Below are 25,152 nucleotides of genomic sequence, written 5' to 3'. Positions count from 1 at the left end.
GGAAACTCGAGGAGGAGATAGACAACGAATGTTTAACTTGTATTTTATCTGAGGCTACAAGTAACGGTACGTCAATATCAGGAGATTTGTTGATTCATATCACACCTACATGTGTATGAGGTCCTCGATGTTTTTTTTTTTTTTTCGACGTAAAACATTCTCGGTCGGTTTACTTATGAAGTTTAAGAAATTGTATACCGTGCTCGCTCCCATTTCAACAGTCATTTGAAGTGATTTATTGATTATATTTTTAACACAAAAGTTGAGACTTCCCGCGTAAGAAACTGCCACAGACACTTAACAGTAACGAGTTTTAGAATAGCGTGCAAAAAGTAATAACGTTGTTTCTTTTTGCAAATACAAAACGTGTTTTTGGTTCGGCGCATGCACATTAATAACAATGTTTTTTTTTTGTTTTTTTTTTGTATACGCTGTATTGCAAAAACATACGCTGTATGCAAAAAAAAAACCAAAACAAAAGGCTTGGGGGGAGGTTTTGCATACGTTGTATGCAACCCCCCCCCCCCCCCCCCCCCAGCCTTTTGTTCAATAAGCCCCCCGTAGGTCGCCAGCAGGTCCGCAAAACAAGACTCTGGCGACTCAACTACATACGACTCCGTTGTGCGAAAGCAGGCTTGGATTTTCTGCACCACCTCCTTCTCGTATTTTCTATCTCGCAGCTCTATGACATACCCAGCTTTCTCAGGTGATAAAGATATCTCGTGCGAATGCACCATACGACACGTATCAAACAAAAACAAATTGGCCATAAGAAAAAAGAATTAGTAGTGCAATATTTACCCCGATCGAAGCCCTCCGGTTCAGGGCATTTTCGGATGTGTGCAGCCTTGCAGGGATTATGCCAAACGAGTCATCGTGGTGTTGAGGTCCAAGGCTGAAGGCAGGCACGATCTCCTAAAAGTGTTGTGTATGTGTGATGGCGCTTCACCAGCGGTATGCCGATAACATCGAGGACACCTGCAGCTGCTGAACAAGGCGACAGAATTTATTTGGCAACGCGTTAGAAGTAGGATGCCTAAAAACGCCAAGAGCAAGTGTCAAGCGGGGTGGCCTTAGAGTGCTGGGGGACGTCCAGCTTCCAGGAAAAGTGCCCAGAACTTTCCCAAAATGCCTCAAAAACAGCGTTGAACTGCGCTAGAAACCGCACGAAGAGGTAGCTGAGTTGCGGCGGATCTCAGATAAAACTGATACAGACGAACTTCGGGAGAATTGATGGTTTGTTAAGTTGCTCAACGAACACTAACACGTTGCCAACACAAGGTGGGAGGATGTTGGAAAGAGCTTTTTCGTTCTTTCAAAAAAACGAGCTTGAAGTTGTGTAACGGTCTGGAGCTGGCAACCTTGGAGAACGGCATCAGGAAGAACAAGACCGGTCACCTAGAGGTCACGTATTCGAGTGCCACGTCAGCCTTCTTGTGGGACTATGATAGGAAACGAGTCCCACGCGAAGGCTGACGCGGCACTTGCATCCAATCATGGCCCGTGCAGGCCTTCGGGACCTGACGTCATGTCACGTGACGAGCAGGCTTTGAAAGCCGTCTAGAAAATGTTGGTCGTACTCGGCTGCAAGTGTGTGAAATGCGCTTTAAGGCTTGTTCACACACTTGTAGCCGAGTATGACCGAGGGAGACAAGACCGGTTTTTAAGCCTCTTGCGACGTCTCAGGACCACCTCCGCAGCAGCGCATCCGGTCCTAAGACGTCGCAACAGGCTAGAAAACCGGTCTGGTCTCTCTCGGTCGTACTCGGCTGCAAGTGTGTGAACATCGCTTTAGGTGTTCGCCAGGAGTTCGGTTCCCGTTGTCAGCATCGGCCCCGCACCGGCCCGTCCGGCTTTGGCAACGCTAGCCCCACGATCCCGTGGGGCTAGCATCGCCGCGTTTACCAAGTTTTACAGCGTAAGCTGTATCGGGTTTGTTCAACTGGGCGAGTGTCTTGCCGACGAAAACAAACTGAGCACGCGTGCGTTCATCGCAGGTGACCTTGGCGCTAGGAAAGCGCGAGTACAGCTCGTCCTGTCGCTAAAAGTCTTGAGGACGTCGTCAATGTGTAGGCGCCGACGGTCTCACCCCGAGTGTGTTATGGTGGAAAGCCCTTGACGTCAAGATCATGCTGCGAGTGAACGTAAAGCGGCACGACGTAGTATCATCGAAATGCCGAACCAGCTGACGCTGTCCATTCGCATCACGTCGCGTAATCATCCGCGCAATTTCTTTTTTACGTAACTTGGGGTCAAGCCACCGATGTACCCAATTTTTAAGTCCGTGAGTGTAAACATCGCGGAGAATACATTTATTTTCAGCATATGGGCACTTTTATTTCAGCTTATCAAGATACGTGTGTATAAAATAACATTTGCCCTCACTGGGAAAGTAATACGATAATTAGTTGTCGAAGCCAAGAAGCAATTACTATACCATACAAATATAACACCCGAAAGAACGGTGTCTTCACCGCGGTGGTGAGACGTAAAACCGTAAATCCACTAAATATTCGGTTCCCGGCATCCGATCACGCGGTCAGATAGTACGTATGACCAAATCCAGCAACAAGCAGCAACAAGCCCCCTCCCCCGAAATGCTGCTTCCTCAGTTCTCCGACGCTTTCTGGGCGTGTAGGGTGAACAGATGCGAGTGAAAGCTGCAACCGGTTGGCGTCCGAGTGCATCCTCCCAACAGCCTCGAGGACAGCTCTTCTCGCATGCAGTCTTCTTTTTCCTTGGGAGTGCCCGACTTGACGGTGACGAGTGTAGCCAGCAAGGCTGAAAGCAAGCGGAACAACGCTGGATAAGAAATAACGCCGACTGCCCACGCGTTCCGCGGCCACACTTCGTTTCACGAAGTCCAATCTCAGTCGACGCCACGATCCCGTGGGGCCGATCAAGCAGCACCAAAAGCGCATCGTCACGGTGCCTTTACCGTGCGTGGTTGGTTGGTTGGTTGGTTGGCTCCATCGGGTCGTAGCATCGGCTGCAGTTGGACTGGCAAGTACAGCGTCTCTTTTTGGGCGAGAGGACAGGGTAATGAGCTCCCGAAGAATAACGAAGGTTAGAAAGGAGCACGCCAATCGCCGGAAAACCACCGGAACATGCGCAGGGCACGTGCTGACGAGGTAGCCAACCGAAACCGAAAGCGAGTAATCGCACTTGATATGCAAACAGAAATACGAAGATGCGGAACTTTGTTTGAACGGAACCTCGCTTCGTAAGTGGAGCTTCTAGACATCACCCATAACCGTTTTAAAGTGTGTAAGTAGAAAAACATGGAAGTGTTGTACTATTTGTTTTCGGGTATTACCGCTGGCACACGTACACTTCTTTAAGTTTATTCGCTCACCAATTTCATGCAAGCAAGTACTCGTTCCAGTTTAAAAATGTTAAAGCTAAAGACCCCAGGCTGGTGGCAGTGGTGCTGAATTGTCTCGATTGGATTAGACTTTATATATATAGATCACCAGCATTCAAAGTGTGTTATACCCCATTCACACGACCACAAAGGTACCTTTCGCTAAGGGACCTTTATTCTCTGCGCCGAATCAGTTTACGATCCACCGCGCGTGGCCTTTCCTTGCGACCCAAGGGCGTGGGTAGTATAGCGCCTCTTGCAATTGCAAGAGGCCGATTGCAAAGGCACCTATGTTAAAGCTATCTTCAGGCTGGCCGTGTGAATATGGTATTACACCCACACCTTTAGGGTGCTTGTGAGGGCCAAAACATAGGATGGTGGCAGTCTTAGTGGCATCGTAGAGATATTTCTTCAGGGGCAGCAAGTTTACAAACAAGCACAACATACACTTTTCACATACACAGAAAGTGCAAATCAATTTCATAAGCACTAGATGACACAGGAGAGAAGAATCATGACCTCTGATAACTGCTCGGCCGGTTTGTTCTACATATTTATTCGCAAGTGCACTGCCTCCGCAGTTTCATAAAATTAGACCTACGTGCTTTGTTCTCGTCAATATCTCGCGTAATGCTTCATATACAATCTTTTTTTTAATTTATCTCCAAACAGCATTGATAGATCGATTATTCGATCTATCAATGCTGTTCAACGATTATTCAAGAACGTTGCAAAACAACCTCAACGAAAGCGGGTGGCAGTACGGCGAACATCGTTCAAAACAAGATGTTCGCCTCACTCCACCGTACACTTTTTCACGCCCTTCAAAATTGAAGGATGTTCAATCCAACAGCACTATATTGTAGAATTGATAAGGGTATATTACATCAAAATAAGGATGCTGTAATGGTGTAATCATTGGCGTAATGTGGTGAAATCACAGCTTTGTGAAACGGATGTCGATGCCATCCATCGACTCCCCTCATGGACCGAACGGTCTGACAAGACTGCGCCCGTTCTTGTAAGTTTCACATCCCGCCGAACAAGAGAGACATGGCTCGAAAAAGGGTAGAACTGAGGAAAGCTAAGTCAAAGAATTTTCGAAATGAAAATCTCACAGCACAAAACAAAAAGCTATTCTGGCAAATGAGGACAAAAGCAACGGAAATGGAATATAAATTTGCTTGGCAAAGGAATGGAAAAATGTTCGTTCGCCGAGGCACCGGCGACCGAGTCATCAAAATCAGTGCGGAGAAAAATCTGGAAATTATACACTAAATAGTTATTTTTTTCTGTTACGTAGTTATTTCATTTGTCATCCACCGACATGACAAGCTATGTTGTAAAAGGCAGTTATTACGATTCCATTTCTTTCAAGCACTGTAATGCTTTGCATAGTAAGCAGTTTTCTCTACTGCACCTGAATGCTCGAAGTTTAAAAAATAAACAAGAAGCTTTTGAAACATTTCTAAGTGACCTAGATCACAACTTCGATATCTTAGCTTTTACCGAGACCTGGTTTTCCGACGACTCCGATATCGTTCATTTTTCGGGATACAGATGTACATCGCTATCTCGAAAAAAGAGGAGAGGAGGAGGCGTCGCGGTATATGTAAAAGAATGTCTAGATTATAATATGTCAGCCGAATACTCTGCGATAACGCCAGTCTGATCCCTAATGATCAAATGTGGCCATACTGTTCTTGTTGTCCTGTACAGGCTCCCTTAAGTCAAAATACCCATGTTTCTGAAATACCTTGAAGATATGCAGAGTCGTTTGTGCAGACTGGTTTACATGTTGTTCTTTGCGGTGACGTCAATATAGATGTGCTATCCTCAGACCCAACTACGCAAAAACTTCTTGATACTTTGCATTCTTTTGGCCTGGAAAACGTTGTGAAAGTAGCTACCAGGGTGGCGGACGTGTCTGAAACAATGCTTGACTTGTGTTTCGCTAACTACCCAATGAATGAACTAGAGGCATGTGTACTAATATCAGGCCTTAGTGACCATTTACCGATTTTTATGTTTTTCACGCCTTACTCGACACAACGCAAAATATCACCACCGATTACTTTTAGATTGATAAACGAGAATAAAATCAAGTTTTTTCAGAGGTTAGTCTCGGAGACAAACTGGAACAACATTTTAGAATCGGTTGACTTCAATATAGTATACGACGTATTTATAACGACTGTGAAGGAACTTTACGAGCGAGCGTTTTCTATGACGGAGTCCAAAATAAATAAGCAATCAAGGAAACTCTGGATTGACGCCACGCTTCGCAAAGGAATAAAACATCGTGATAAGCTTTACGGCTTATTTAGAAGAACGAGGTATCCGAACTATCTATCTGAATTTAAAAAGGAGAGGAACAAATTGCCTCGTGACGTTAAGTGAGCACGAAGCAATTATTATGAGAACAAATTTGCAGACATCTATAATAATTCTAGGAAAGTCTAGCTAGGAAACTGTTAACACCCTTATGTCAAAAAAATGCGGCATTACTGAGCTTACTATCGAAGGCATGTAATTCTCTGGGACTATCTAGGCCTGCTGACGAATTTAACAAACACTTTTTGGAGTCTGGTGCATCGAGTAGAAATACTTCCAACATTACTGATTACGAGCGTTATACCACATCTAGCACAGAAAGTTCGATTTTTATGTTTCCAACTACGGAATTAGAAATAAACAATTTAATACAAAAACTAAAGCATAATAGCGCTTGCGTTGAATACGGCATGAAAGCTAGACCTATAAAATCAGTTGCCAACTTGATTAGCCAACCACGATCACATATACGTAACCTAGTCTTAGGCACAGGTGTATTCCCAAGTAAATTAAAAATCGCTAGGGTATCAGTAATACATAAAGGAGGGGATAAAAATTATTTTAAAAATTAGACCAATTTCTGTTCTACCAGTTTTTTTCGAAAATTATAGAACAAGTTACCAATGAACGATTTTTAAACTACTTTAAAAAGACAAATCTTATATCAGAACAACAGTACAGGTTCCAGGAGCAAACGTCGGCGGAAACGGCATTGTTAAGCATAAAAGATAAAATAATTGCTAATTTTGAACACCAACTGTATACAGTAGGCGTATTCATTGACTTAAAAAAAGCGTTCGATTCAATCAAGCATGATATTTTATTGGGAAAACTTTATAGACGTGGGGTTAGAGGGAATTCGCTTCGCCTAATGAACAGTTATTTATATAATCGATTGCAATATACCAACGTTAATAACGCGAAGTCAAATATGGGTAAAATAAAGTACGGTGTCCCGCAGGGCTCTATCCTTGGCCCGCTGTTATTTTAGTGTATATCAACGACATAACTAACGTTATGCTTTCTTGAGATATAATGCTTTACGCTGATGACACTAATATATTTTTTTCTGGGAAAAACCTACAAGAGATTGAGCACCACACCAATACATGGCTCATAAATGTATCATTATGGCTCATAGCAAATAAGCTAGAATTAAATCCTAAAAAAAAAACTACGTATATTATTTTTAGACCACGCAATAAATGTGTCGAGCAAGAAATCCTCGTACAATATCACGGCGAAATTATTTAACGGGTTGTTTCGCACAAATTCCTTGGCGCTTTGTTTCACGAAAACTTAAGCTGGTCTTTTCACCTAGACAAACTAAGAACCGAGATCTCGCGCTCCATTGGTCTTATCTGTGGTGTTATACATTTATTGCCACGTCGAATAAAGAAACAGTTTTACTACGCATTGGTTCATTCTCGTTTTAACTACTGCCTACTTGTACCGGGAACAGCAACAAAAACAAATATAGACAGCCTATACACACTGCAAGAGCAAGTCTTACGTTTAATAGAAAATGCACCGTACAGGAGTCATACTGCTCCGCTTTTCAGAAAGCACCAGTTATTAACATTACAAAACGTTATTAAAAAAATTATCTTTAATCATCTATAATCAAATAAAGTCCGAGCCAACAGCCTTCTTTCAACAGTACCTTTGGATAGAACATACTTACAATCTTAGATCCACAAACTAAACAAGAGAAAAAGTACGCACAAACTACGGAAACCAGAATCGATCTAACCAAAAACCCATCCTTCTAAGTGGCCATCCTGATCTGATGGCTATAATCGAGGACAGTGTATCAATTCAGGCTTTAAAAAGAAACGTGAATATGTACTTTCTGTCATATCAAGAGTGACTGCATTTTCAGTTTTTTTTTTATTTTTTTCTCTTTGAAGTGTTATGATATGTGCTGTGTCATGTTTGTTATACTCCGTTTTCATTATAGCATATTATTTGTTATTTTCTTGACCTTTATGCAGTGCTATCCCGTGTGCATTGTTATGCTTATGCTTTTCACATAGTTGTTTACGTTTCGCAAGTTTTCATTATTCTGCCTTCGTGTGTACCACGCTGAGTGATGTGCGGGGTGGGGGGGGGGGGGGAGGGGTTTTTTAATTGCCTTTGGCGACGGCCCCCTAGACAACTGCCTGATGTATGTTGCCTGAATAAAAATCATTGAATTGAATATTCTCTGGATTAGCACTTTACACCCTCAAAGGATGGAAAATGCAGACTTGGGCCTATCTCAAATACTCTACTCAATATTGTGTATTTCAAATACATATGGTAGTATTTTGGAATCTTGCAAATTTATCTCGTCTAGAATATTTGCAACTCCATTTTAATTACATTTCTTACTATTTTGTACTCAGTATCTCAGATACGTTCTTGAACCTTGGGAAAAAAGTCTTGTCGCTGGGACAATCGTCAAACTCCAGAGAGGTTGTTACATTCCAGGGCAAAGCTCTACCGACTGCAAACTTGAAGACAAGCGACCAAACACATGAGAGGATAGAAGGCATGAGCAAACGCAGTCTCCGAATTTTAACGAAGAACCAAATGGATAGCTCATAATTCTATGTGTCCTCTTGTCCGGTTTTTTTTTTTCATGTTTGAATGGCAAGTTATTTTTGGAGCCAGCAAAATGCTGGTGGCGTCATCTGAAATTTACACTCAAACCCCACTTTTTTGCTGAAGTTAGAGGTTTCCATCATCAGAGGATTGTGACGCCAACGCTCGGTCTGATCACAATGAACAGTTTTCGGAGGTTCTGGTATGGCAATGCGCGAGCAGTTTCTCAAGGGAGCGCAGGCACTCCCTCGGCCAAGGAAGCTCGATCTTGTAGGCTTTATTGAGTTGCAGTGACCTATACATGGGCTTCCCCGAAAACACCTTGTTAGCGTATTGTGGCTTAAATTTTTCTTCCAGACTTGTTCACTTTTATTTTCTTTCATCTCCTTCCGAATGCGTACATTGTTTAATCCTCAAAATCATACAACAGTGGTAAAACGTCTTAGTGTGTGGAGCGCCAAAACTGACTTTCGTTGCAATAGGGTAAGGGAGAAAAAAGCTGTTTTAGTAGCCGGTGATCAAATGAAACAGGGCAATGGAATACCAAAAAGTAGAACAGTGATGAGCTTGAGTTGAGGGCTAAACAGGTCACAATCGGTGTAGAATGCTGATAGATCTAAACATTTGAAATTTTAATGTATGCCAAAAAACGCTATCACCTATAGGTGATAGCTTCTTGTGGCATAACTAGCATGTGCATGTGTTCTTTATAAACCTTGGACAAGCACAGAAGGCGTTTTCTGTAATATGCAGAAGACTTACCAATAAAACGAAAAATGCACAAGGTGTTGCCACAGTGCACACACGGGGGGGGGGTCCTCCCCACAAAGAACGTAGCCACGAGTCAGATGCGTGTGACCATTACTGAGCCGACACAGGATCACCTCATGAAAGCTTTTCTTATGACGGACACTGTCATTTGCCCTAAGCACTTTGGTCACATGAAACTTGTTGCTTATCTTATCCACTAAGCTTGCTATTTGCATTTAATGCGACGCCTGAGAGAGGTCTTGAGGTCCTCATACGCAATACGGAACTTTGCGCAGCTCAGCTGCTCGTTACATACCTGTACTTGCTGCACAATTTGAGGTCTCGTTGTTTGGAAAGCCTACATCATTAGAGGCCTAACAAAATATCTCGCGTGCGCTTCTAGGGCAGCAACAACCTCATTTATGACTTCAAGAACATTATGATTACTGGTAGGTGTTAGAAATAAGAAAGAAACCAAAGCATTTAGGAAATCAATATACAGAATGTGATCGGGAATGATTCCGGTCTGTAGTTAAGAGACCGTCCAGCTCCGCAGTAAAAAATAGGAGCTAATTAATTGATTCGCCTTACACGTTGAACTGCTGGACAAGTCATAAAACGTCCAACAAAAATTGAGGTTTTGTACCGCCCGTTTAAAGCTTTGTAGAATCGCCATACTTACGTTTCAGTGCAAAAAAATATATTGAAATGCGTCATCAAAAGTATCGCTGTTTTTTGTGTTTTTTTGTGCTTTATTTGAGTCTCACTTGGCAGGTGACACCCAAGGTACTATTTTAGTGGTAGACTTGACTGCAGCTGAATTCAGACTGAGTCCAAAGAATTCGGAAATAGCTTTCATTCTCATCGAGAGAAGAGGAAAAATGTCGGGTGTGTTTTTAAAGACCCTCTCCAAATCTGTACGTTCAACAGCCGTCCGCGCGTGGTGCGGAAAAACCTACCGAGCCCATATAGCATACATGAAGGTAAGTCGACTATCTTCTCGAGAGATAACTTTCTGGCCTCTGGATACATACTTGGCAGAAGAGATGCGAGAGAAGCGCCTGTTGCCAGTCGTAATCCAAGATGGCGAAAAGAACCAAGCCTTTTTAGAACAAAAGACCTAGCGAAGCCGTAAACAATGCTGCCATAATCTAGGGGTTAGTGAACTTCTAAGCGGCATACACGCAAGATGCAAGATCGGTCGGAAGCCCATGTCCGGTGGGGCGAAACCTTAAGGATTATACGCTCTTTGTGAACTTTAATTTTAAGCTTTTAGCAAGGACACTCAAGAACAAATTAGCATCAAAAAAAAGACAAAAACTGGAACATTAATGAGTGTCATAAGAGAATCTGAAAAAATTCTGTTTCCTAGAAAAAGCACACATACGCTGTTATTTCCAAAGAAAAATAAAAACCGATTTTGATCGACCCAGTACGAAAGCTTGTTGATGGCTAGCTAAATTAGCTCACGACATTGCAGGATGACAGGCAATATGAATGACATGCACTTTTAATGAATATTGTATACAATACCGATGCGAGAAAAGGAGGAGAGGAGGAGGAGAAAAGAAAAGGAAAGGAGAAGGGGAGGAGGAGGAGAGGGTAAGGAGGAGGAGAGGTATAACCTCCCATCCGTACCCTGTCCTTCTCCTCAAGAGCTGCGCTCTAATTTTGCGTTAGATACTTGTCAACGTCTTTCATTTTTAAACCACAGCTCTTCGGCGCCCGTTTCCGAGTTTTGCGGCGTCGGCTTCGCCGTCAACGTAACCGCGCTAAATTTAGCGGAAAAATTGACGTCACGTTACCTCAACACCAATTCAATTCCCCGCTAAATTTAGCAGACAAGTTCAGTTTCTCCGCTAGATTTAATGGAAAAATACCCCGCTAAATTTGGAGAACTGAATTGGTGTTGAGGTCATGTGACGTCAATTTTCCCGCTAAATCTAGCGGAGACACTGAATTTGTTCGCTAAAACTAGTGGAGAAACTTAATTTCCCCGCTAAATTTAGCGAAGAATTGAATATGTGTTTAGGTCATGTGACATCAATTTTCCCGCTAAACCTAGCGGAAAAATTTAATTTATTCATAGGTGACGTGACACCAAACCATGTGACGTCATTTTCCTCGCCAAGTTTAGGGGGGAAAATTAATTGGTGTTGAGGTCACGTGGCATCAATTTTTCAGTTAAATTTAGCGGGGAAACTGTGGGAGGAGGGCAGGGTATGGAGGAATAGGAGGGGAGGGTACGGAGGAGGAGAATGGGAGGGTACGCAGAAGGAGCAGGGAAGTGTACGGAGGACGAGGAGGAAAGGAGGAGGAGAGAGTACGGATGTAGAGGAGGGGCATACCCTCCCCTCCGTACCCTCCCCTCCTCAAGGGCTGCGTTCTAATTTCGCGTTACGGAGATTTGTATACGTTTTTCATTTTTATTTCAACAGTAAACTAATACAATCTAAAAAAAAGCCCGTGCGTCTACTTTCCCGCACCCCCCCCCCCCCCCCCCCCATACGCACACACACAGTCGGACAGCCAATCACCACAACTCACGGAGGCAACTCGGCGGATGCCGATGCCGAAGCATATGTTTAGACCAAAAAACGCACTCTGACTTTAAGCAATGCAATACGTCATGCTTACATGGCTTAATGTCACAACTCGGACTACGTTTTTTTTTTTTGTTCTGTTTTTTTTTTTTTTTTTTTTTGGTCTAAACGTATGTTTCGGCATCGTCATTTGCCGAGCTGCCTCCGTAAGTTGCTGTAATGGCCCCTCCGAGTGTCGTGCGGGAAGGTAGACGCACGGGCCTTTTTTGAAATGTATAAACCTTTTAATACTATATGTTTATAAATCACCGCCGGTGTGTAGGTGACACCTCTTCGCAACCCGATAGCGTATTTGGAAAAGCTTGTCGAGTAAGTGAACGGCCAATTTTGGCACTGTGATTAACGAGTTTTTCAGGATGTCACATCGCCTGGTTTACCGGGGAAGAGAGGAGGAAAGGGGGGGGGGGGGGGATGACGCTTAAGTAAACAACACATTATTCAAGCGCTAGTCTTCAACTGGCTCCTAGATTTGCTTAGTCACATCTGGGAAGCAAAGCTGGGAGCTGGCTTAATGCTCTATAGACCGACACGCGGGCTTGACGTCCCGGCGCTGAGGCGGCGCTGCGATCGCGCCGGAGCCGAGGGCTGTGGGCAAAAGGGCGCACGTTTCGCATGGGCGTCATAGTATTTCAGCATGCCGCGAAGCTGTGTTGCCGTTAATCTCACCGAAATGTACAAGTAGCGGAGTGAGCTTCTACAAGTTCCCGGCAGACTCTGAAAGGCATAGAAGGTGGATAATATCCGTGGATCGAAAATTATGGTCACTTCGCGCGTTTGTGCGGCAAGCACTTTCTCGGAGGCAAGTGCGGCTTCCATTTCAATCTCTGTCCCGAGGCTTGCTTATGTACAGGGAAACCGTCGTCTGATAGAGACCATCCGGATTTTGTTCCCACGGTATTCGCGCACAAAGCACCGGCCAAGCGCTCGCCGGAGGCTCGCTACGCCCGTGCTACCCAGCAGAAGGGGATCGGCGACAGAACGGCAGTGTTGTAGGCGTTACCAAAAAAAGTAACGAAATACGTTACTCGTTACTTGCAAATCAAAGGTACGCGTTACTGAGCTACGTTGCCTAAAAATAAAACGAAGGCGTTACCGCTACCGATCAAAAGTAACGCACGTTACTTCTGCGTTACTTTTTAAATTATGATTTAACACGTTTTACGGTTTTGACGATACAGGTTATATGCATAAGCTCACATATAAAAAAAACATTATGTTCATGCGGAAACAGAACATAATTACTTTATCTCTTTTTACGGTTTCACATAAATACTGACGAGAAAAAACGTAAAGAAAAACATGGCTTGACGCCTAAAAACACGGAAAAACTTGAAGTGTAATTGTAGTAACGAGTAACGTGACTACTTTACTTGAAACGGTAACGTAAGTACGTTACCCGTTACTGAGTTGAAAAAGTAACGAGTAGGTTACTACGTTACTGAAAAAAGTAACGTGTTCCTGGTAACGTCGTTACTTGTAACGTGCTACCGCCAAGACTGCAGAACGGACAAAGCGTTACTGCTTGTCATGCCTTGTGGTCATGAGAGTAGGAAAAATAGCATACCTTGACTCGAAGACGCTGTGTGTATTTGTTTGATTAATAAATACACTTCCGCAGACCCACAGTCTGCTGATCCCGCCGGCAGTGTGGAAACCGACTCGAAGTAATCGTAGGCTTCGAGAGACTTGTACGCCTGCTCCGTGTCGGCCGTGAACTGGCTTGGCGAAAAAACTAAATAAACGACAACGTGAGCCGTCGACTTCGGTGGCAGCAACTTCACGTCGGAAGTCCAGCAGGCCTTGTTTACGGCGTACGGATCCTCGTAGGCAACGCCGTCTACGCACAGTTTGTTTCGATACCGCCGCCGTTCAGGCTCGGGTAGCGAGCTCAAATAGTCGGGCATAGCATACGACATACGTTGCCAGGAAATACGACTCACAAATAAAGCTAGAAGCGTCCCTACAATGTCAACAACGAGCGCACTCCACACAACGCAATGGCGAAAACACGGAGGGCCGGGTTGCTTTTGCCCCATAGCATGCGCGGCCTTCCGGCCGTGTTGGTAAACAGAGCCGCTCCGCGTGTCGGTCTATAGCGTTAATAAGAGCCGTGTTTACCTAAGCCTCACGCCCCCTCCCCCTTCTTTCTCTTTCCCCTCAAACAGGCAGTGTGACGTCCATAGAAACACGTCATTCAATGTGCCGAAATTTAGCCGGTTGGCTTACTTCAGCAACACCAACTCGCCCAAGCTTCCATCTTAACTTGCTTCACAAGCTTCTCCGAATCCGCAACGCAGTGAGTGTCTGCACCTTTCGCCCTGAAGATCGACAGGAAAAGAATAACGATACTTTATCTCCCCTCGACCTCTGTCACCACCCGATAACGTGTGATTGGTGATCTCCGCTCTCCCAGCGTCTTTTTTTGCGTTCACGCCTTTAAAACCGTTATCGCTGTAATATGATAGAACTAATTCATTTAAATGCCACTGGGAGCTATTTGAAAGCACCACAGAAGTTTTTTTTTTTTTTCAAAACAGTTTGGTGTAAAGAGTAAATCACTACGACGATTACTTTCTAATAACGAAACACGCACAAAGTCCAACCTGTTCACCTCTAACAACACCCAACGCTCGCAAGTATGGCAACCCATGCATAGAACGGTAGCCATTAGTCTAAAGTGACTTACCAAGGACTTCCTCGTCGTTCCGGTACCTGTATTTCTTTGGGCTGACGTCGCACGCAACGATTACCATTCCAGCTTTGGTCACGAGATTTCTCACAGACATCTCCAGTTCGCCGACGCTTGGTGGCGGCTCGCGCTGCCACGTGTCGGGAAACAACTTGGTGGGGTCCTGTTCGAAAATAGATACCTTAACACAATCACGCAACTATGGCTCCTCTTTCGGCAAGAGGCCTCTAAAACGGCCTAAATAAAATGTGAAAAAAGTAAATAAAACATTGCGTGCCCGAATGTGGGTAAAGCCTTTAACGTTACCGCATAAAGTTTGGCCATGGACGGTGCTTGTTGCCCGCTAGAATCAGCGGATTTCGCGATAACACACGATGGCGTAGTCATCCTGCGGTTGTCAGACTACGCTCCTGTGGTTGCCAGACTGTGAACATCTCCTTAGCTCTCTCAGTAAAAACGGCTCTGTGGCAGCTTAGCGAGCCTTTGCTACGATGGCTTAAAGCAGCTCAGCAGCCGCACCAAAAACAGACATATAGCTGAAATTACTCGATTAGACAATCTTTCTTTTTTCATTTATTCTGTTTTATTTGAAACAAAAAATAAATCATGCACTGACGTCTATTATAGCGCTGAAAAAGCGCACGCCGTTTTTGATTCGAAAAAGTAGACTGCTCTCGGCACGACTGGACGGCTGCTCAGTGCTGAGCTGCCGTAAGCCGCCGAGGCTACGCAGCCGCCATCTGTTGGCTGCTGCGCCAGTCAGAGGTTGCGTGGTTATCCGACAGGCGCCTAGTTTACAAAAAAAAAAAAAAAAAACAGTTATGTTTTGTTTTCTTCCCTTTTTTTTTCTTTTTTTTTACTTTTTATTTAGGTAAGTTTGTGCTTTGAAATATGGATACGATGCTGCCACCACTTTGAGGCGCTAGTGTGGTAGATCGTAGCACGATACGTCAACAAGGCGATTTGTGAGGGTACTCCGGCCGTTTTTTGAGCTACCCAAACAAACTGCATTTTCTGAATACCCGCACTTCAGTTTTCAAGGTATGTTATTTATTCTCTCGAAATTCAAAATAGCCATTGAGAAAACAGTGCAAGAGAAATTCTCGAAGAATATGCTAACACGGCAGTTATCAAGTATAAAGGCTGAACAAAACAATGACAAAGTAATTGCAAAAAGCTTCGGAGAAACAAAGAATTTTCCAGACAGGATGAAATTGTCTATCATAAGGCCAGTACAAAAGAAAAAAGGATCCTAAAATCCTAAAAGGAACCAACAAATTATAGACCAATATCCATAATCCAGCCATGACACGCATCATGGAAAAGTATTTAGCAAAAGTGATGACCTCATTCTGTAAAAAATGAGGTCATCATTATGAGGGTTTTGAAAAAAGAAAAAAAAAAACACGGCTTTGCCGATGGAAAAATTTCGGATATCATTTATAAGGCTTTAGACAATAATCAAATCGCTATCGCACTGTTTCTTGACCTATCCCGAGTATTTGATACCATGGATCATTCATTCATGTTAGTAAAACTGTACAGAGTGGGTTTTAGCAGGGTGCCTCAATGTCCTTCTATTTAAGGTGATGCCACCCTTTGTAGTACCCGATGCCGACAGCACGCGCTCACGGGTAAAATACAAAGAAATCGACGAAAACAAAATGTCACCATAGCACAGTCAGCGCCACAAACGCGTGCAGGGACACGCTCCTCCACGCGCTTCTGAACAAAAAATAAAAATGAAAGTGTGGGACAACATGGCCAGATGTTTCCACCCTAAGCGAAGCGCACATGAAGGCACCCTAGCTTTTAGGGGGACATTTTATACCGTTCTCAAAAGTTACTTTACTAACAGATTTCAAATGGTGAAGCTCAATGGTCAAACAATTGATCAAATTAAAATTAAGTTTAGTATTCCACAAGGATCTACACTCGGTCCTTTGCTCTTTAACATATATATTAATGACATAGGTCACCTGAAGCTCTAATCAAATTTATTTCAATACGCAGATGATACTGCATTAATATTACCACACGAACAATAAAATCTCGCTGCTCCTATATTTCAAAACGATATAGTACAATTAATGAGCTGGTTCACAAACAACTGCATTCTTGTCAATCGCAACAAAACTAAACTCATCTGTATCCGAAACCCTCATAAACAAGTTCCGTTTGATGTTCCCATATTCCTTCATGATCAACATTGTGATCAGCGCGACTGCCAAAAAAAAGGATACTGTTAAAAGAACACCCTCCCTTGGTTTGCATTTCGACGGAAACATTTAATGGAGTAATCACATTCATCATGTAATACGAAAACTTCGCGTTGTTTCTGCACATCTATATAGACTTAAAGGGGTACTCCGCCGATTTTTGAGCTAACTCAACTAACTATATTTTCTGACTCCCCGGCCTTTACCCTTTTTGGTATGCTATTTAGTATCGTGAAATTCATAATAGTTATTGCGAAATCGGCAAATGAAAATGATGCAAAAACAAACATTCAAATATACTCGCCCTGTTCAGGGCCGTGACGTCAGTGGAAGGTTAAGCTTGCCAGTCGGGCGAGCAGTCTAAAAAATAGAATATGCCAATCATTTTTTCCGTGCTGGAGCGCGGGGACTGGAGCGAGCTTCCAAAGCATTCATTTGACACCATGAAACTGCTTCGAATCAGTTGGGAACGAATTCTACAGTCCAAAAAGCGAACCCGTGCCCTTCCACTGACGTCACTTTTTCATTGTTGCCAGTAGAGACTTTCAGTTTGAAAGACACGGTGAGGACCAAACTTGTAAATTCAATAATTTCGTGAAAAAAAAATTATTTTGACCTAATATTTGGGATAATATTTCGGCGATGTTGTTTGGCGAGTTTAGCAAAATTTCAAGCAAATCGGGGACCATGAAGAAATCGGCGGAGTACCCCTTTAAAAGTGGATGGGACGTCAATCTGAGGCGTGAGGTGTACGTATCATTGGGGGAATCTGTAAGACGTGACGGAATTACTATATATAAAGCATGTCCTAAATACAAATAACAAACATTTTATAGTATCATTAATAGATGTATTAACAATATAGTATATGGGTCAAAACATGAACTGAATGAAACCAAGGAAAAGAATTCAGTCGGACTATTATCATTTGAAAATGTTTTTTTTTTAAATTTGTCGTTCTAACCAGCCATCATTTTTCAAAGGAATTTAAAAAAGTACCCAACAAGAACAACACTCCGGCTCACAGAAACCTATGCAATTCCAAAAATATATACAAACTACGAAAAAAAAAAGAAAAACTATTATGTTCCTGCAATATTTAATAGCTTGCCTTAAGACATCCTAAGCCTGTCATCTAAGGGGCAGAACATGTACGAAAAAATAAATCAGTGGTGTTTTTGTCGAACTGAAATGCTCAACAATGAGGTATTCCGTCAGAGCTTAGTGTTTTCGATCGAGTTTCTCTCGTCATATACGTGCGGATTCTTGCCATTATGTGTTTAAATTCGCAATGTGTCTTTTGTAACCATTGAGTGACTGTTATTGTCGAATCGGGTGTTAGTTAACAAGTAAAGTTTTTACTTAAGCTTGAATTTCGTTGTTGACTGTTATTATGAATTTTTCTTTTATGTTTTACTTACATTTAACCATTATTTGTATCTACATAATAAAAACGCCTATACTGCCATGTCCCGCATACAAGCGCAACTACGCTTAAGGGGGCAAGATTGTATGAGAGTTTTTTTTTTTTTTTCTCAAATCAAATAGACTTATCTTAAGCAGATGCCGAAGCCAACATTCAAATTTCCGCGCGCTTTTCAGTGGTGTGAAGTCACCAATGGACTCAGGTCGCGCAGCTAGATTAAAACAGAGCACGCGTTTTTTGTTGTTTTTTGTGTTTTTTAGCGAATGAGATTCCAAGCATTCTTTTGCCACCATCAAACGTCTTGTAATCACTTAAGAACGTAGTTTACTGCCCACTTTGTACCATTTCTGTCGTCACACTTCAGTGTTGCTAGTATGGGGGAAGTGGGGGGGGTGGTTTGCGGTGTAACGAGCCTCGGTAATTTCGCCGAGGTCGCTCAAGTAGTCAGACATTGCCAGGAAGACGTAGAATCAACAATTCGAACGTGAAAAAGGGCAGGGCGACTCACACCGACGCCGACAACAACGCATTTCAATGGTTTGTTTATGGGCGACAACAAGCTTCTTGCCCACACTCCATCGCGCATGCGCAGCGCCGGTGGCGTCCGCTAGGGGCGCTCAGGTTTGTTCGTAAACATGAGTTGGTAGATAGTTCTATAGCAAGACAGTTCTCGTCACTAGCTGTCAAGGTTCCTAGACGGGAATAACAAACGAGGCTTTAGCGACATCCACCAGGTGCTCTTTGCTAACCGTATAATTTGTTTTAAAATTTCGTTTCGTGTCTTTTTTAACAACATATTGGTGTGTCCGATGTGATACTGCTCCTTTGAACACGTATAGACCAAAATATAAGCGACGAAATTTCGCTGTAGTATCTTTTTAAGGGCTACACCCGGATTGCGGCACGCGGTATACTCGTAAATCCGGGTTCTGTCAATGCCTTTTTAAATATGCGTCATTTGTTCTGTAATAAAATGGCCTCAAGTTATACTTCTTCATCCGTTTGTGAGCGAGCACTATATCGAGTTCCTGCATGAAGCGGTAAGGATACATTGCTACACACATGGGTCGCTAGACGGTACAATCCCCCGCAATAATAAAGACCCACTCGCCTATTCAGTTTATGCGTTGGTGTTAAGCCAACACAGACACATATACACCAACTCATCTCTGTGACGTCACGGCGCGGTGGTGGCGCGTCGGTCGCACTTCCGGTCTGGGGCTGTGGGCAGAAGTCCCCATGCCAGACGTGCATTCCTGCGTTGTTTTGAAAGGAACCAGACTAAAACCTAACTTCTCGTCAAAACGCCGCGACTGGGGCCGTACCAAAAGTGTCGAGAAAGGTTTAAAGGTCAGTTTTCACGTGCTCGGTTCGTCCAAAAATCTTGATATGTGCCGAGAAAAGGGAAAAGCAGACGCCGTCGGACAACGATTGCTTGGGCGGGAAGCACTTTGGGTTGAATTCACACATACTTGTGGCCATCAGATTTATTTGTTTTCTTCCAACATGAACGCGAAAAAACTGTCAAGTTGTGCGGACCACCTGTGGACTACGTTCAGTGCGTCTTCAAGTTCAAACGGCCGCCTGATTGTTCGAATTGTCGTCTGCTCTTTCAAACGTTTCTGCTTGTCGTCTGCTCTCTTAGACGACGCAGGTCCGTATAGACCAAATGTTGGCGCGGTACTTGCGATAAGAAGTGAGTGCAGGCCTCAAAAGACTTAAATTTGAAGGTTGGTAAGTAGGCTGGATGTAAACAGTAAATACGAGAAGATGTTGGTCATTGTTACCAGTGACCAACACCGACTTGTTATGCCTAATTCAGTTGGTCCGATTCTGCTTGCGATTTTCAGTATCGTCGTCGACCATCTCAGCTACGGTTCACGCTTTTGCCGCCCGAGCTCGTCGCGACTGAAAATTCTGAGCGAAATCTCATCATGCGAATCAGGCTTTAGCGTACAATCTGCGGCGTCCACGCGGAATGAATCGCCGCATGTCACATTATTCACGCGAAGTTTTGCGGTGTAATGAGCCTCGGTAATTTCGCTTACGCCGCTCAAGATAGTCAGACATCGCCAGGAAGACGTAGAACCAACAATTCGAACGCGAAAAAGGGCAGGGGGACTCACACCGACGCCGACAACATCGCATTTCAATGGTTTGTTTATGGGCGACGGCGAGCTTTTTGCCCACACCCCCATCGCGCATGCGCGGCGCCGGTGGCGTCCGCTAGGGGCGCTCCGGGCGCTTCGGTTTGTTTGTAAACATGAGTTGGTGTATAAGCTTGAGGGAGGAGAAAGAACGAAGGTTAGTTTATTTATTAGTACTAAGAAATGTTGAAATGTATCTGTCAAAGCGAATTCGGCAGATACACCTTAAAATGCATTCTCTAATGGGTCTTTCATATTGCAGGGGGGTGTAGAGTGGCCCATTTTTTTAATAATATCAAGCGAGCGTCCACCGCCGGGACGGCCAGCGCTGTGCCGCGGAAAAATGCGGCTTCGCGGGAGAGATTAAGCGCGTGCGCACAAAGCGCTTTCTGGTGGGAGCGTCGTCTGCTAGGCTATTCCGTTGTCCGCATACAGCCCCTACTCCGTAGCAAAGGAAGGCAGGGCGCTTGCCATGTCGAAGTGCATGGCCGATAACCCCTCCTCTTGAAATGCGTTTAAAATCCTATTGACGTTGGCATGTGTAACCGCGACTGTCGTTGCTATATCCCTTTGCGTCATGCCGCCCATCAACATTCTCACAACACGTTCCCGTGTTTTTATGGGCCCTCGAGGAGGCATAAAAATGTGCGCGCGCCCGCTGGTCAGAAAACACTGTGACTACCCGGCTACATATATGCTAGATGACGACAAGCAACAACGCAGAATACAAAACCACTAAGCGGAAACCCTGTCTACACTGCGTTTCAGTTATCTTGGCCAGTCCATCGCTAAAAGTGTGTCACGTGGCCTTCCCGTTGGGTACCAACTGCACGGGGAAGCACGATGTCACGTGGCAAGGTGAAAGCACTGGACTGGTTTTGATGCCTCGTAGCATTGTCTGTGGTATATAGTTTAATGCATCGTTGCATTCAGTTTGTCGCGTCACCGTATTTTTCATTTTTGTTTGTTGGTGTTCACAAAAGTAAACATGAAATGAACGAAAAAAAAGTAAATTAAACTCGAGATGACGCGCGTTTATGCCACGCCTGAGCAGTATCACGCAAGCAAGCGCTGTTCAGATCTATGCCAGCAGATAATGAACAGGGGATGTGTGCGGTTCACGTAATAGCCTAGCAGACGACGCTCGCAACTGAAAGAGCTTTGTGCACACGCGCTTAATCCCTCCAGTGACGCCACATTTTTCCGCGGAACAGCGCTGGCCGTCCCGGCGGTCGACGCTCGCTTGATATTATTAAAAAATTGGGCCACTGTACGTGCCGATTATTATAGAAGTTCGGTATCACTGCACATTGCCAGAACAACTGATATCGTGGAAAGTGCAAGACGTTCCATAAACTTGCGAACTTCGGAGCGCAGCCAACGCGAAGAGCCGACGAGCCAATCAACCGGCGTGGAAAGTGCAACGTCACCGCGCTCAATCACTTTTGTCTGTGGGCGTGTTTTTGTCTTTAATGCAACCAAACTCATGAAGTGTGCCGTGACACTGCGGTTTTAGTCCGCCATTGTGCAGGGAGTCAACAGCTGCCAGCAGAAAACGTTTTTTTTAAAGGGGTCTATCCTTGGAATAGGTTCTCTAAAGGTTCGCAAGAGCCGCCTCGCAGCTAAGGACAGAGGAGCTGGCCATTGATTAAGTGTCAAAATAATAAAGGGCATTCGCACGCCCGACGAAACACCGCAGACTATTTGAAACCACGGGGGAAACGATGCTGGCCATAGGGTACCTCACTGTTCTTTTTCTTGGGCTGGTTCCAGTTTTTATACTCCTCAATACCGGCAGCACGCCATCACAATGAAAATGCAAAAACTAATAGCGGGAACCAGGATAGCGCTGTCACATAACGTTCAATGGCAAGAAGTCGAGCTAGAAAGCACTGTTTAAAATACTCCAAAATTAAAAAAAAAAGAACTTTAGGTTACAAAATGACGTTGTGTCATCAACCTGAGACATACGTGGTACAGGAAGTGTTCCAGTGCCGGCAATAAAAACAAAAACGTTCGCAGAGTTCATGCAGGGGAGGCGGTACGAGAGTGATGCACCAATTTTTATTTTATCTCAAAGTAGAGCGTTGTTATGAGTAGCTTTATTGTAGCCTATTGCTTTATTCTTTAGAAAAATCTAGCTATGTTTCTATTTTTATCGTTGACGTAACAGTGTCTTCTCCGGCTTCGGAGATTGCCACATTTCATCTGGTTGTGGTTCAGGTTGCGTTCAAGGACGCAATCAGCTATATATACGTGACAATATCCGGAGTCTAAGTCAACACTGAGACGGGGCCAAAGTTAATCATACGCAGTGATGTTAAAAACAAAACAAACAGATGATAGCGGAGGCTTCATTGAAAAATGACTAAATATTTGTACAAAGATATACCCAAAATTCGTGTTAGATTCATTTGCCAAAAAAAATGAAGGCATTCCTTTCGCGCTCTTTTTCGCATATCACGTTTAAAACGCTTCCACTTTTGGAAAACCCACATAAATTTTAAGTCCAGTGCTCTGTCTACTAGGAGCTGGCAATATAATAACTGGCCTCATAAATGCGTGACTAAAGTAAACGGGAAACTTCAACTTCATTGGGTATAAAATTGCTTCGTAATAAAAGCTATAAATTAGCTGTCAATTAAAATACATTGACTTGCCACAACGACTTTGCGTGGAACTTCAGAATTCGTACTTAGTAAGAATAAAATTGGATGGTAGCCGATTTTAGAAACGTCAGAACAACTCACGTCAAGTATGTCTTTCCAGCGTTCCATGGCAGCCATCTCCATCCACACGTCGTACAACACAAATTGTGCAGAGAAGACAAGCAGAGCCTCTCCGCCATCGTTGAGCAGTCCGCTGATGTTCCTGAAGGCCGCTTCTTGATCCCTGATCCAATGCAAGCAGAAGAAGGAGTAAATTCGGTCGAACCTCCCGTACTTTTCCACAAACATAAACACGTCCGGGGCTCCTAGGTCGAGGACGTCGTAGCAGATGGCCGGATGCCCGAAGTTTGCTTTCGCGTAGTCTACCATGGCCGATGACGCGTCGACGGCAACAACCTTCGTGCAAGGGTGGTTCCAGGGAAGCAGCACGTCCCTCGTGAAGTCGCCCGTTCCGCATCCGATGTCCAGGACCTGTCGACAATCTTCGGTGGGCCTTCGGAACGTCGCTTTTTGCAAAGCCTTGGTGTTTTTCCGCCTCGACATGGAAGTCATATCTATGTAAATATCGGGCTCAAACTTTGGGAACATGTTTCTTGTTGTACTTTTTTTCTTTTTTTTACTTTGGTTAGACACGTCTAATCAATCCGGATTGCAAGTAGACATAAAGTGCTTCCTTGCTACGGTTATCCTTGTACAGAAAATTACACTTAATCGGTTTCATGCGCCGTGGTCACAATGAGTGCCTCCACTGCGATGGCCACCGAATTGCGTCTACGTCTGCCTGCGACTGCGCTGACTGCGCAATTGCGCTCTTTCACATGTCACGTGGTTCGAGATTTGGGTTGGGGGCGGGCTGAAGCTTTGAAAGTTTTAGTGGTAAGCCCATCAAGTGTACCGTATCATGTTCGAAAGTAGCGTTCCCAAAAGTTCCACAGAGCAGCCTCCTCACGCATAATGCCATATTTCAGAATCAATGGCATTTAGATGAGTCATCACATCGTTCTCTTTAACCCCCTCATTATAAAACATGAATTCGCTTCGATCACGCACACGCCCACTATCGATTGTATGACGCGAGCAAATGAGGTAGCAATTTCTGTTCGCTATTGCTGCGTCACGCTTGTACAGCAAAACCAAGATGACAATAGGTCTGTGCCTTCATCCATACAAAACAAGAAAAGTTAGATACACTTGACGACATCTGTGTACATTTATTAGGCAGCGGTTATTAAAAGATCGTAACTCAAGGCTCAGGCCCTGACAATGGCTTTAAAAGGGCGACGTAGTTTCTGGCAAAATTCAGAAGAGCACAAACGCGCCAGCGAAGTTTAAATAGAATGAACAGAACCCTGAACTGAAGCAAGAAACGAGGAATACGCATATCAAGGTGTGTGTGTGCGCGTCATGCCCTGCTTATGTCTTCAGTCTCAAAGTTCCGTTCGTGGCGTTTGCCGCCTTGGCGTCGATGCAGCATCTTCACTTTAGCATCTTAAAAATACGCGTAACAGATGCCAGAATTTCAAATTAGGCCGAATTCGCGCAGCACAAGGCAACAGCAAATGAACAATGGTGCACGGGCGTTCAATGCCCCTAAGCGTATGCCAATTCTCTTTTATTATATTTACTTGCTTTCTGTGGTAAAATTTTCAAGTAAAAACACGCAATTTACTCCGAGTAGGTTTCCCAATTATTAAACGCGGTCAGACACCATGCAGACATTCACAGAGGAATCTGTCGCGCACTCTGTAAATAAGTAGATATTTGCAAGGGGCTCCAAACTTGCATCACTGCGGCTGATAAGGTAACCAGAAACAGCAGGTAAGAATTCACAGTTTCTAGTAATCCGCTGTTAATGCTTATTATTAGGGGTAACACTTGAGATGCTGGTTGAAATGACTTGTAAGTAACATGTCAAAAGGTAAAAAATATACGTCTTTATAACTTCTCTAAGTCGCGCCCAAATCCTGAGGAACCTCAACCGTTCAGAACAAAAGTCTTCGATAAAGCATATATCCTCTTCCGCCTAATTTGTAGTCTTTTCTACACTTCGACAGAATCAAGAGTGATAGTAACAGCACCAACATCTGCACAGTTCCCCATATTAGCATGAAAGATATATTCAAATTATCCTTCTTTTCGCGCATAATTCAAAGAAATTATGCCACAGAGAAATTTAAGTACTTTAAGTACGTTGAGAACATCTAACATGCAATCATTTTATGTATTTGTGATCGGTTTGCTTTTTACGTGGGCTTAGAATACTCAAACATGTTTAATCAGGTACAATTTAAAATGTTTCTTCAAGTGACGGTTTATTTATTTATCTTTTTTCGTCCCAGCGTGCACTCTGCGCCAAATTGTCTTC

The 25,152-nt window shown here is 43.9% G+C and overlaps 1 protein-coding gene across 1 annotated transcript; it reads right to left on the bottom strand.

Annotated features, from left to right (window-relative positions):
* Positions 1–2,595: 2,595 nt before the first annotated feature.
* Positions 2,596–23,339, bottom strand: LOC115325471 (juvenile hormone acid O-methyltransferase-like). Its single transcript, XM_029986191.4, has 3 exons — positions 22,869–23,339; positions 14,324–14,489; positions 2,596–2,781 (listed from the first exon to the last, which is right to left on the bottom strand). The coding sequence occupies exons 1-3, from the start codon at positions 23,337–23,339 to the stop codon at positions 2,609–2,611; spliced, it is 810 nt and encodes a 269-aa protein (XP_029842051.4). The 3' UTR covers positions 2,596–2,608.
* Positions 23,340–25,152: the final 1,813 nt, after the last annotated feature.

Source organism: Ixodes scapularis, unplaced genomic scaffold, assembly GCF_016920785.2.
Source record: "Ixodes scapularis isolate PalLabHiFi unplaced genomic scaffold, ASM1692078v2 PGA_scaffold3__209_contigs__length_174095766, whole genome shotgun sequence".
NCBI lineage: Eukaryota > Metazoa > Arthropoda > Arachnida > Ixodida > Ixodidae > Ixodes > Ixodes scapularis.
The sequence above is the reverse complement of the archived record's forward strand: the minus strand, read 5'-3'. Positions and strand labels throughout refer to the sequence as shown.